At 40.9% G+C, this 14,632-nt stretch overlaps 1 protein-coding gene and 1 long non-coding RNA gene across 2 annotated transcripts in view; one reads left to right on the top strand and one right to left on the bottom strand.

Annotated features, from left to right (window-relative positions):
- The first annotated feature begins 733 nt into the window (after positions 1-733).
- Positions 734-13,654, top strand: LOC124135318. Its single transcript, XR_006861219.2, has 2 exons — positions 734-949; positions 13,397-13,654. It is a non-coding gene; the product is annotated as an uncharacterized LOC124135318 (long non-coding RNA).
- Positions 3,157-14,632, bottom strand: part of LOC124135317 (ankyrin repeat domain-containing protein 27-like) — a 51,707-nt gene continuing 40,231 nt past the window's right edge. Inside the window, exons 23-27 of the mRNA XM_048399007.1 lie at positions 13,378-13,572; positions 11,184-11,303; positions 9,713-9,871; positions 6,585-6,684; positions 3,157-4,369 (exon numbers count right to left, since the gene is read on the bottom strand). Coding sequence (XP_048254964.1) covers positions 3,930-4,369; positions 6,585-6,684; positions 9,713-9,871; positions 11,184-11,303; positions 13,378-13,572 — 1,014 coding nt within the window. The 3' untranslated portion in view covers positions 3,157-3,929. The remainder of the gene's footprint in view (positions 4,370-6,584; positions 6,685-9,712; positions 9,872-11,183; positions 11,304-13,377; positions 13,573-14,632) is intronic.

The following is a 14,632-nucleotide window of genomic DNA, read 5'->3' as shown; positions in this document are numbered from 1 at the left end:
ATTTTGTTGGTACAGTAGGTTACAATGTAGGAGGATGGGATAGTGTATACCTCTTCCTCAGCATCCTCATCGGCAGTGACCGCCTCCGTGGTCTAGTGGATAAAGCGTCTGCCCACATTTAATGTGTTCATAGGACACTTTTAGAATGTCATTAAAGGTGTGTGTGTGTGTGTGTGTGTGTGTGTGTGTGTGTGTGTGTGTGTGTGTGTTCTAACACTGCACTCAGCAATATGCGGGCTATATCACAGCAGTCTTCAGAAAAATGGGGTCTGTATGAGAGAATCATGTGATGGATATATTGGGAGCAACGATCCCACATTGTTACTTGAATGTTTTCATAAGACATTTTTAGAACAAAGATTTGAGAAAATCCCATTAGGGGTCACGTCACAACGACCTTTCATCCGACCAATCAGAGCGTAGCTTACCAGAAAGTGACTCTTTCGGGATGTGATTTCTAGTCATGCAACCTCAAAAACTTTAACACGGGGTATTCCGAGCGATTGTTGCGGGCTTAACTACTGAATCCATACACTCTAGTCCATCTATTAGCCATTCCAGAATGTTATTTTGTTCAGGTTTCAAATTTTAAATCGAGAATTGTCAAAATGTGTTTCGAAGCATAGTCGCCAATTTGAAATTAGTGCCGTAAAGCACGAGAAAGCTGCCTTCTGATTGGCTAATGTCGACTTCTTATCAGTCATTCCATTGGTCGGTCAAAGTTCGCGCAAGGTCGGTCTGACGCGACCCGTAATGGGGGCAGCCTGCAGTTAATTGTGTCTGAACCAGAATATCCAGAGATGTCTATTTGGAGGAAGATCCAGGCCATCTGGGTACGGTGACATTATCAACCAAGTCACCTTATCTGACCACTCATCCATTTCACATCTTACAACCTGCATGGGTTGCTGGGGCCCAACTCTAACTGGATTATCCTCCAATTTGTTGAGTGAGTACGATTTTACGCCGCTTTTGGCAATATCCCAGTAATATCACGTCTGGGGACACCAGAAATGGGCTTCACACATTGTACCCATGTCGGAAATGGAACCGGGTCTTCAGCGTGACGAGCCTTTAAGAAATAGTAATACGAATGAGTCTTTAATGCAATGAACTTTTATTATTTTGAAGATATATACAAGTTCAAGTTAAATAACCCTCTTGGAAATGCACTCTTTAAAGATTCAATTTACTCCAGGCAAATAGTCTTCTCCCATGATCATTCACCGCAAACTAATTTGAAACTTATTCAAAACCTTTCAAACCAGGAATCAAAACAATCACATATTTTCAGCATAAACAATGTATTTAAATTCAGATCTTTTACTCTGTTATGCACCTCTACATAGAGATCCGAGGACACCTCCGCAGGACGTCATCGCGTCAGGTTAACTTTCTTATCATCTATTCAACCTCAAGACTTCTAAGTTCTCATTACAAGTGAGCAAAGCATTAAGATAAGCATTTCTGACTTATGTATCTTGAAAATGAAATTAAACAGCCAGTTCCGAATGCAAATAATACAATCAAAATTCTTGAATCCAGTTGGTGAATTATAATAAAAAGCTGACATATGATTAGCTTAAGAACGCACACATGCTTCATTTAGAATAGGTGGTCAGTTATCTCAGGGTCCACCATGCACGACCTTCTATGGAGGGGGTTGTCCCATATTCATGCAGAGAGGTATATGGGAGTAAAAAGTCTGATTTTAATGTTTGGTATAGCATCACCTACAGCTTCTCTGAACAGATCACACACCAGATGTTTCACAATATAAACATTATATATAATAATATAACATAATAATAAGTATATCACTGTCATATCTGTGAATATGTGACAAACAATACTGGGGAATGTGAAGGCACTTATACTTACTGGTCACTTGACAAGTAATTGCAAATGAGGTGTCCCTCAATTATTCAAGCCCAACTGATGTTAAATCTCAGTTCTTACAAGGATTGCCACATAAGGAGCCTGACCACTCAATCCCGTTTGTCGCCTCTTACAACAAGCATAGTCGCCTTTTACCATTTTAATGTAGTCTCATCACAATCTTTCATCATATGAACCTTTTCATTATACAACTAATTCCCATTCTTTCCTTGTATGTGGCATTTATATGTACAATCAATACACATTCATATCAACTAAATATTTTATAATGTAGTTTATAAGCAATATGTTCATTATTAGTCATGATAAATTTCATCTTTCATTCTGTGCTGTGAATGGAATGAGGAATAAATTACTTCAATCGTGCAATATGACATTTCCCGATCATCATGAGTAAGTGAGTGAGTGAGTATGGTTTTACACCGCTTTTAGCAATATTCCAGCAATATCACGGCGGGGGACACCAGAAATGGGCTTCACACATTGTACCCATGTCGGGAATCGAACCCGGGTCTTCGGATTGACGAGCAAACGCTTTAACCACTACCCGACCGCCCCCCGATCATCATGATTACACTGTGGTTTGTTGGGTGCGTAACAATTGAACATTGCTACCCTCAATACACAATATCTACAATCTCATAAAAATCAGACCTTAGTTCTCGCTATGACTAAACAAAGATCTGAAGACATCCCATTCGGGGTCACGTCAGAACGACCTTTCATCCGTCCAATCAGTGCCTTGCTTACCAGATTATGAAAGTGACAGTCGGAATGTGATTTTCTAATCGTACAATCTCGAAAACTTTAACATGAGGTATTCCGAACGATAGTTACAGGTTTAATGGCTGAATCCTTACAATCTAGACCATCTATTAGCCATTTCAGAATGTTTTTCGTTCAGGTTTCAAATTTGTAATTGAGAATTTGTCAAAATATGTTTCGAAGTGTAGTCGCCAATTTGAAATTTGTGCCGTAAAGCACGAGAAAGCTGCCTTCTGATTGGTCATTCCATTGGTCGGTCAAAGTTCCCGCAAGGTGTGTCTGACGTGACCCGTAATGGGATGTCCTCGGATCTTTGTTTAGCAGTAGCAAGAACTAAGATCTGATTTTAATGAGATTGCAATATCTACTTCATAATATGTCTCATGTTGAAGATTCTGCAAACATATATGCCTTACTGTTCTTACTGATGCTTGAATATGTTTGATCAATAAATAAATGTTTTTTTTGTTTGTTTAATGCCGCACTCAGCAATATGACGGCGGTCTGTAAATAATCGATTCTGGACCAGGTTCCATTCACCAAGTGACAGAGTTCTCTCCCCTGATGGTCACCAACTAAGTTCAACTTCTGCCACCAGTCATTGTGATCATCACATCCACATTTCACTCAAGTCTCAGGACCACCAGGCTTTCTAGGTTCTGGAATCCACACAGTTCAAAGCGGTGTGATTTTTTATATACTCAATTACATCGGCTCTCATTCAGATCATTGAAGGTCGCGTCAGGTCGACTTTCTAATCAGGCACTCAGCATAGAGGTTTCACAATTTTTGGTACCAGTGATCAAAGCATTCACAGCAACATATCTGTTTTTCTGTATCCTGAAAACAAACTTACATGACCAGTCTCGAATGTTAATAATAAAGGCATCACCATCGTAATGGTTGTTGATATTTTATACACCCTGTTGTTTCTGAGCACCATGACTCCACACAAGAAAGGTAGCACCATTGAAGGTATATTTGTAGTGTAAGGAGATTTGCTTTTGTTAAAATCGAATTTTCCAAATCGAGATAACAAAATAAAGTCAAATCATCTCATAGTGCAGACGACTGATTGGCTCAAGAACCAAAGCATCCTTCATTTAGATGGGGTGATCAGAGTTTGCTTAAGTTTCACTGGCACGACTTTCTACGGATGGGTTGTCAGGCCTTTACACATAGAGAGATCACATCAGAGTGAAAGATCTGACTTTGATGATTTCGAATTATCGAACATAACACCCCTATTTGATCATGGAATGTTATCACAGTTCAACATCAATGAGATCCGTCATTTCTGATTCCGACAACACTTTCTGTGGAGCCTCTACAGGTTTGGTCTTTCTGAACAAATCGTCATCCGAATCACTGTCCGAGGGTATCACTTGCCCATGCACAACGTCCTCTGCCGACACGCCGCTGACCTGCTGCCCCTGCATGGCCAGCTTATAGATGTACAGGGGCTCACACTTGTCCACCGAGTCTGTGTGTCGGAGTCGATTGTGATCAAAGCTTCGGATGGATAGATTCCTGGCTAGAGCTGCATCTAGACGGGGTGCACTGAGGTCCCGAGTGCTTGTCCTCCTCAAGCTGTGACGCCCGTCAAAGGACTGGATGGCTGATGTAAGATTTTTCAAGGTGTGAAGGTCTGACTCCTCAAATGCTGCAAACAGGTCTTGGATGCCAACTTGACGCTTTGGGTTGCCTGGTATGGAAATGGAATTACATGTAAACATCTATTCCACATACAAACACGTACAGTTCTGTAAATTTGAGTTCAACAGCTAGTATTAAGTTCAAATCTAGTGCAAAGGGGCCTGTTTAACTTAAGAGTTAGTGAGTGAGTGAGTATGGTTTTACGCTGCTTTTAGCAATATTCCAGCAATATCACGGCAGGGGACACCAGAAATGGGCACATTGTACCCATGTCGGGAATCGAAACCGGGTCTTCGGCGTGATGAGCTAATGCTTTAACCACTAGGCTACCTGACCGACCCTTTAACTTAAGAAACATTATATCAACTGCAGGATGTACAACAGTCCACACAGTGTGTGTTTTTGTGTGGCTGCTTGTACTAGTCTGGACTGATGCTGATTATGAGATACCATACAGCACTTTAACATGAATACCCCATTCCGACACAGTCTAGTGACTCCGAGGCAACCAGTCCTTGTTTTTACCCCATCATGCTGAGCATAAGGCAGAGAAACAACAAGTTCCATCTTTTGACGTCTTTAGGAACCCTGGACAGTCTCCTCTACAGGCGAACACTCTACATTAGACCACGGAGGCGGTCCCAGTATGAATAACGAGATGCCAACATCATACATCCAATCAAATTACACAACTGAAACTAGACATGATATCAATAGTCCCTGCCTTACTTTTGCACGCTGTCTCATATCCTGCCTGAACATCTAAAATACAACAGAAACTTTCATTTATAACAGCATTTCTAACGCCGCTTTTAACAGTGTTACAGTTATATCACAGCGTGTCAGCTTAATGTGGGAGGAAAGCCGAAGTGATGCAGGTCTCAAGACGTTTACCACTTTGGTGAAGCCCACGAGCACGGGTATGGTGCTAACAAACCTAGAAACATAATCAGGGTGAACTGGGATTCGAACTCACAATCATAGGTTTCTGGCGTGCCCAAGGGAAGCAACTCTGCACAGCGAATCGCGGGGCCTTAGATGACTGGGCCACCCGTGTCCCCGCATTTCTTACTGATTCATTTAAATATATCAATTGGGTTGCTCGGACAAAGCTGGGATTTTGAACATACATCTGTGCCAAACTCACGTTCAGAAGAGGTGATGTGACTGGTTGTTGATTTTTAATGAGAGAAATTCTGTGCTAAGTTAGTGATCTAAGAGATTGAGCTGGTGAGGCCACTTGAAAAGAAGCGAATGGTGGCGAATGGCCGGATGGAATTACTGTTGATGCTAGTGGTAGTGTAGACAACTGATGATTGTTTTTATTGTTGAACATTTTCATGATAAATTCATAAAGAAATACTGATGAACAAGTCTGAACATGTAGCAAGAGTGTATTACTGTGAGGCCTTTGTTTTAAAAAGTGAGCTGCAACTAAATAAGGCTAAATAATGGTCTTGGTTCTCAGGCACCGCCTGCATCTTCACAAAGTTTGCCGCATGTTTCGTTTTTATTTCCATTTTAAAAAAACTCAACCCAAATCCTTAAATATTCCAAGTTCAACTGTAGTCAAATACTGTATCAAGGAATACATTTATGCTGGGAGGTCCTTTCCCAGGTTGATTTTACACAACTGTTTATTTGGTTACACAACTGTTTATTTGGTTACATATTAGTTTGAACAACCAAACAAAACAAAGAAAAAAAACCCAAAACACCACCTCCCCGCACAAGAATTCAAAAGCCATTGTCTGAGAATTTTTTAATTTTTTTTCGCAAGCCTTATGTATCATTAGCAATATTTCTGCCATAGAGCAGTGATTTGTTAAAAAAATATATTGCATGCACATGTACCAGTTAAAATGTATTCACCTTGGCAGGTACTAATGTAGAATATAGTATAATCTTTTTCCCTATATTATCATTTACATTTATTTGACAAGGGAGGAAAGTCTTAACACACTAATAACAAGATGTTCCTCTAAGGCAAACAAAACTAACATTCTATAAACATTATGAAAGATAAAGAAAATGAATTGCATCATCACTCTAGTTTTGTCAAACTTGGAAGTTTTGGACTTATTTGTCAATAAATCAGGCTGCACTATAGGAGTTGGATGTACAATGATGCATAGATGCCTGTAGTTGTTACACAACATGTGTCGAACAATACAAGTTTCAAGCAGTTAAACACTCACACTCATGTAAACCAGAGAAACTTGTGGAGAGCCGATGTGTTGGATCCTTAGGAATGTGTGACTTACCTGGACCCTTGCATGCAGCAGCCCCACCATTACCAGAACTGCTGGGTTCTGACTGTGACTTAGGCCTCTGACTCTCCAGGAGACGCTTCATTGCAGAGTTCTTAAAAATAATGATACATAACAGTTGTTAGGATACTATTATCAACACTGTAACAAAATGTCTACATTCAGCCTGTAGCCATCTAGCTTTGCCCTGGTATTCTTTGTGACATATATCTGTGAAAACATGAAATGGAAATTAAATTTGTAAGAGTGAGTGAGTGAGTATTCAGCGGCGGGGGACACCAGAAATGGGCTTCACACATTGTACCCATGTCGGGAATCGAACCCAGGTCTTCGGAGTGACGAGCGAACTCTTTCACCACTAGGCTGCCCGACCACAGATATTGTGAGTAACATCGATTGTCATCATTAGATCATCCTTGACTTTCCAGAGTAATATATCTCGATTCCATTACGAAAAATAGCCTTGACTCTAAAGCCTCTAAAAGAATGTTTCCAGACTGACGTGACCCAACATAGAACTAAAACTTGTCATGATTATGAGCTTGAAACCAACAACCAGTCCAAATGACTCTTGATATGATATTTTGTCAGTGATCAAATTTCAAAATTGTGGCCTTGTAAAAGTTAGCCCTTAATAATCCTGTTTTCCTGAGTATTATATGTTTGTTTGCTGTTTAACACAGCACCCATCAATATTCCAGCCATATGTAAGAAGTGTGTAAATAAGTCTGGATAGGACAATCCAGTGATTGATATCATGAGCATCAATCCACGTAAAGGGATACAATGACATGCATCAACCAAGTCACCGGGTCGGACCACCCGTCCCATTTAGTCGCCTCTCCTGAAAAGCATAGGTTTTTGGGGACCATTCTACCCTAGAATCCACGATTTCCGGATTTTTAAGTTAAAGGAGGAAGTCCTCATGCTATCAGGCATTCCCAGTTGTATTGGAGATGGTATGCAACAGGAAGAGTCGAGTACTATGGTATTGATGACCTGGGCACGGTTCCAAAAAGCGATCTTAGCGCTACGACTATTAAAAGCCAGTGTTAAAAGATGGAAGTTACGATCACCTAAGCGCAAAGATGGCTTTGTGGAACAGGGCCCAGGTTAAATGTTGAAGCACAGAGTCATATGATTTGGTGGCTATTTTCAGAGTTGTGTCATTCAAACAAAGTCGAAATAAAGCTGTGGTGGAAGGTGGGTCCAGGATATTTATCCCAATAGAAAGGAGACATACTGCCCAGGGTAATCAAGGATGTCAATAAAATACAATAGTAATGGATGTGATTATTTCTTAATGCCACATCAGCCTTCATGCAATGAATGTAGTTTGAGTATCGGTTGCACCTGGTCCTCTGCACAGTGCACAGGGTTGGTTGGTTGTTTAACGCCGCACTCAGCAATATTCCAGCTACATGACGGCGGTCTGTAAATAATCGAGTCTGGACCAGACCATCCAGTGATTAATATCATGAGCATCGATCCACGCAATTGGGATCGATGACATGTATCAACCAAGTCAGCGAGCCTGACCATCCGATCCCTTTAGTCGCCTCTTACGACAAGCATAGTCACCTTTTACGGCAAGCATGGGTTGTTGAAGAGTGAGTGAGTATGGTTTTACGCCGCTTTTAGCAATATTCCAGCAATATCACGGCGGGGGTCACCAGAAATGGGCTTCACACATTGTACCCATGTCGGGAATCGAACCCGGGTCTTCGGCGTGACGAGCGAACGCTTTAACCACTAGGCTACCCGACCGACCCGGTTGTTGAAGACCTATTCTACCCCGGAATCTTCACGGGTCGCACAGGTCACAAATCAGGTGAGATTAAGCAACATTGGTCACAGAGAGTAGTTGGATGGGTGACTGCATTCAGCAGTTTGGCTCATGACAGTTTCTTGGTCCCCAAACTGAAGCACATGTAACACACGTGGTGTCTCCTTGGGCAAGTGACTTTGTTCGAAATGTGCCTGTTCAACCAGCAGTGACCGGGTACCCAATAGGATGAGATGGCAATGTGGTTGTTAACCTAGTGCCTAACAGGCAGTTTGGGTTGTATACTCCTCAGGGAGATGAGAATGATTGAGTGCACACTGATCCAGTGACCGGGGTAATAACTGCACTTTGTGCATGCCCGGTTGTGGTGTGGAAATATAAGCAATAAAAATGGTCTATTATTACTGGTTGGAGATTAAACGACAAGTCAATGTTTGCAACTACTGGGACATGTGTCATCACAAACGTGGTCTTCACACAGTTAATTCCACACACTGGTAAACCAATGCCAATACTACAGACAGCTGAATTGAATCAGCCAGGTTCTGGGACTGGTCATCCAGCTCCTCTTGTACTCCATTCAGAGTCACAACATAAGACAACCATGAGATGATTTGTCAATATACATAAACTAGAGTATATATGCTAACAGTGATTGGACATATTAAAGCATAACACAGGCTACCTTCAATCAACATTGACAGTTGGACCATTTTAACCTGATGTCCGACATCTTCCCAAGGCAAAGGAGTTAAGTGACTATAAAAGTGCAGTTTCCACTCTTGCCAAATTAGGCTGGAATTCTGGCTGGACTAAAGAGTCTATGCATAGTCCAATCAAAATCATGTAACGAACTAGACATCTGGTTTGTAAACAGCATGCATTTCAATGTGCAGATTTGGTCGACTGCAGCATTTGCAAAGCATGTGTACCGTCAACTGGGCATCTACAGATTTTTGTCCAATTCTTTCCATGTTTTAATGAAGGTGCTCAAATGATTTGATGCACTTTGCAGGGTAGGACCCTTTAATTACAACATAGATCTTGATTATCGAAAAGATCGTCTTGACCGGGCGCCGCAATGTTGTTTGCAGCAAATGCAAGTGATATGAGAGGTGGAATCTGATTGGTCAATAAGAGGGACATAGAAGGGACATAACCTGTAATAGCCACTGGTGGCACTACGATCAAGTGCAGAAATTCCAGCATAGTTCGGCAAGGGTTGAAACTGGACTTCAGTCAACGTTCTTGCCTTGGGAAGATGGAAGTCCAATTCCTGGTTAAAGACTTCAAGACCTTCTGGAAATATGAACCTACATAAACCCAGCCAGCCTACCTGTGTGAGATCTGTAGGTATCATCCCGTGTATATTTTTCACTCTCACGTCAGCACCATGGTTGATAAGAATCTGTACAATACCTGGATGGTTTCGTTCCGTTGCTAAATGTAGTGGGGTGTTACCTCTCCTGTTCTGGGTCATAACACTGGCCCGATGCTGGAATGAAAACATTCATAGGAATGTCACAAACAACTATTACTTCCACAGAATCCCTTCAAACACAGAGCCACAAGACACTGCTGACCTGAAATGGAGGAATAATTTTATGATGCTTCAAACTTATAATGGTGACAAAGATCAATTGTGATAACTGGATAAAGGGACTCTTCTTTCTTGCAACATCTTCTACGGATCTGAAGTTGACAGCCATCCTTGAGCTACTATGACTTTTCTGACAGCCATTATTAGTCCCACAAAGTTAAAGTTTCTGTGCCTTGTGATATTTTAGAATAAGGTTTAAATTTGTTTAAAGATATTTTGACCAAAGATTTGAATAGAATAAGAAGTAACAGGAATGTCAAATTTCAATTTCATCAGTGAAGCAGTATCAGTGAGTGAGTGAGTATAGTTTTACGCCGCTTATGGCAATATTCCAGCAATATCACCGCAGGGGACACCAGTTATGGGCTTCACACATTGTACCCATGTCGGGAATCGAACCTGGGTCTTCGGCGTGATGAGCGAACGCTTTAACCACAAGGCTACCCAACAGCCCCCAAGCAGTTTCAGAGAAGATAATAAATATCACGGAAAAAGTGCAAAGGTTTCTGGGAGTCTTTTAAAGTGTGTCGGTTGCAAGAAAGAGACCCTTCTTTGAAGGGCTTTCGGTCCCTTGCCTTTTTATATTAGTGTCCCATGAAGATCTGGGGTAGAATAGGTCTTCAGCAACCCATGCTTGCAGTAAAAGGCGACTATGCTTGCTGTAAGATTCGACTTACGGGATCGGGTGGTCAGGCTTGCTGATTTAGTTGATGCATATCATCGTATCCCGATTTGTGTGGATCGATGTTCATGATGTCAATCACTTGATTGACTGGTCTAGATTCGACTGCCATCATACAGATGGAATATTGCTGAGTACGGCATTAAACACCAAACAAACCAAATATTATATTAGCCCAGAAAGGTCAAATACAAGGTCATATGAACATAAAAAAACAAAATTCCACTCAACAGGTAACCTGACAGCATATACTAAATTACACAGTGATACATGCTGGCTATACAGATGGCAGGCCTTTCAGTTAAGGTGAGCTAAAAACGTGACCACAAACTTTATTCACCAGCTTTTATCTAGGGACCTTGACTTTGACATTTGTTAGTTTACTAATTAACACTGTTCTCCGCTACATGATGGCAGTCTGTAAATAATCGAGACTGGCCAGACAAACCTGTGATTGACATCATGAGCATGAGTTGTGGGCCCAAGGACACTAAATGTAAACCTAGACAAAACTGTGAACTGTACCTGGAGAAGCAAGTTAACACCTGCAGCAAAGCCCTTTGCACAGCTGATGTGAAGTGGGGTGTCCCCGTTGATGTCTTGTACACCCACTGCCCCACCTGCGTCCAGCAAGGTCTTCAGGATCTGAAAACAGAAGGGGAGATAATCCTTCCATGCACTAAAACTAGAAACTATAACAATATATGATAATGTGAATATTAATAATGCAATCAGTCAATCAATGTTTTATTCTCGACACAGAAAGGCCACAGGCCAATAGTACATGTATCACAATGTATAAGCGGATTGAGAGGCTGTACATACAAATTATAACCGTGAAGATCCGGGGTAACTAGGTGACTATGCTTGTTGTAAGAGGCGACTAACACGATTGTTTGGTCAGGCTCGCTGACTTGGTTGATGCATGTCATTGTATCCCAATTGCGTGGACCGATGCTCATGTTATCAATCACTTGATTGTCTGGTCAAGACTTGATTATTTACAGAACGCCGTCATATAGCTTTAATATTGCTGAGTGCAGCCTTAAACAACAAACAAACAAACAAACAAACAAACAAACAACAACAAACAAATTACTTTCTTATTGACATGGCATGATAAATATACATTGATATTTTCTATTAATATTTGTATTGACTGATTTCATCAAAGGAACAAATTCATTTACATTGACAGTGTAAAGATCAAGCAAAATGTTTCTTTCACAAATGTACATATGTACAAATGTGAAATGTCAACAAGACTTTCAGCCATATTCCAGCTATATGATGGCGGTCTGTAAATAATTGAGTCTGGACCAGACAAGCCAGTGATTGACATCATGAGCATCGATCAACACAATTGAAATATGATGACATGCATCAACTAAATCAGCGAATAATACTTTATTACCTTTTCAGGAAATTGATATACATCAAAGATCATGACAATATAATATCAAGACAAACAACACGTGACAAGTATACAGTTAAGGTACATACACTCGACATGAACTCGAGATGGATACTTAAATTAATTAAACGCATAAAGTACACATCATAGATGCTAAGATGTAAGATAGGAACATGAAAATAGAAAACTTATATTTAAGAGTTATATTTAAATAAAAGAAAATATGAATGATTTAAGAAGCATGGGGCACTTCAAACAAAAACCTGTATGTATATAAGTACATGTATATGATAACATTAAGATTTATTTAAAAGGGAGATATTATTTGGAATAAAAGATGTATATAAGAGTGATAAGATAATAAGCGATTTAAGAAATATAAATTAGGGCACTGTTCCCCAAATTGATCTTAGCACTCCGACTATCATAAGCCAGTGTTAATGTATGGGAGTTATGATGACCTTAGCACTAAGATGGCTTTGTGGAACGGGGCCCTGTATATTATACCTATACAATTTGTTTAATAGGGACATATCACATATGAATTTGAAGACTAGAATCTGTCATGGATCACCCCCTCTTTTGTGTTTGTCATGTTGCAGGGCTACTTCTTGTCACTTCATCGAATGAATGAGTGAGTGAGTTGGATTTAACGCAGCTTTTAACAGTATTCAAGTTACATCATGGCGTGTCAGCTTAATGTGGGAGGAAAGCCCGAAGTGATGCAGGTCTCAGACGTTTACCACTTCGGTGAAACCCACGAGCACGGGTATGGTGCTGACAAACCTAGAAACATAATCGGGGCTAACCAGGATTCGAACCCACAATCATAGGTTTCTGGCGTGCCCAAGGGACGCAACTCTGCACAGCGAATCGCGGTGCCTTAGACGACTGGGCCACCCGTGCCCCCTCATCGAATGAAACAATAAAGTAGAGGTCATCCACAAAAGATTAAAGCTTCATGTTTTCTAAGGGGGCACGGGTGGCCCAGTCGTCTAAGGCACCGCGATTCGCTGTGCAGAGTTGCGTCCCTTGGGCATGCCAGAAACCTATGATTGTGGGTTCGAATCCCGGTTCACCCCCGATTATGTTTCTAGGTTTGTCAGCACCATACCCGTGCTCGTAGGTTTCACCGAAGTGGTAAACGTCTGAGACCTGCATCACTTCGGGCTTTCCTCCCACATTAAGCTGACACGCTGCGAAATAACTGAAATACTGTTAAAAGCGGTGTTAAACCCAACTCACTCACTCACTCACTCATGTTTTCTAACAACTTGTTAATGCCTATCAAAGACCTGTCATCACCTTCTCACTCTGCACACAGATGGCCATGTGGACGGAGGTGGTGAGCTTCTGGTTGTGCACGTTGACCACCGCCCCCCGCAGCAGGAAGAGGCTGATCAGGTCAGTTTGTTGGTGCAGCACGGCCATGTGGAGGGGAGAATAGCCATTGCTGGACTGCGTGTTCACAGACAACTCGCTGGATGACCGGGGGCTACTCTGGAACCAAAGTTTACAGAGGTCAAGTTGGATAGAAAACATGTTTTCTGTACTGGTTGAAGCAAATAAATTGCTATATTAATGCACATCTTTTTCAATCTATTTTACTAAGAAAAGAGCTTCAATATTATTAAATGTGACCAACCGTGAGATAAGGGACCGTATTGGTGTTACTTGTCATTATATTTTAAAACTACAGTATCTTAAATACACAAAAATAAAACCACAAGCTTCAATTCATACTTATTACAGAGATATATGGCATCAAACAGTTGGACTTATTTTCCGACTTATACCTGTCTATGAACAAATTACAGTTTTTAGATATAATATCTGATTAATTGATATAAAAACATGACAAATGCAGGAAGGTTTTGAAATAATGTTTTTAAAACATTACAAACTAATGAGAGAAAAAAAGATATTTTTGTATAGTCCGCACTCATGGTGATTTTTACTGAAGATGACGTCAAACATCTCAATGATGTCACAGCACAATAGTTTCCTTGCACACATGAGGTCCCTTGCTCTTGGTGTCGACTAAACTTCAACAAACCCTTCAATATTTGTTTAAAACATCTATCAATTTGGCCATGTGAGTGAATCTGTTCCCCCAATAGCAAAAGGCACAACTTCATCCCTGGTTAATACATGTACCAAGTCTGGATGAGAAAATACTTCAGGGTTTGCAAGTTATGCGTTGGAAACAAAATATGATGGGACCGATGGATGGAAGGATGGACAAAGACGATGATGCATTATATGAGGGGGGGATAACTAGTGATGATCAGTACACACAGCAATCATGGTAAGAGCAGGGGTCTGCAACATTCAAGCACAATTTACTGTCACCAGTAACTGTGATGAGCCAATCCAAATCTTAATCACCTCTGAGATTATACACCCTGTGTGACTGAAAGTTGTACCCTAAAGACAGCCTTATTAAACCTATATCCTGGTGGCCCGTACAAAAGTCTGGGTTGGACAAACAGGTGGCTGTTAGCATGAGCATTGGTACAAGCTGAGTACAAGTGTGGAGTACAAGGGTGGAGTACAAGGG

Source organism: Haliotis rufescens, unplaced genomic scaffold, assembly GCF_023055435.1.
Source record: "Haliotis rufescens isolate VD_foot unplaced genomic scaffold, xgHalRufe1.0.p SCAF_19, whole genome shotgun sequence".
NCBI classification, from domain to species: Eukaryota; Metazoa; Mollusca; class Gastropoda; order Lepetellida; family Haliotidae; genus Haliotis; species Haliotis rufescens.
Note: the sequence above shows the minus strand (reverse complement) of the source record. Positions and strands in the feature narration are given on the sequence as shown.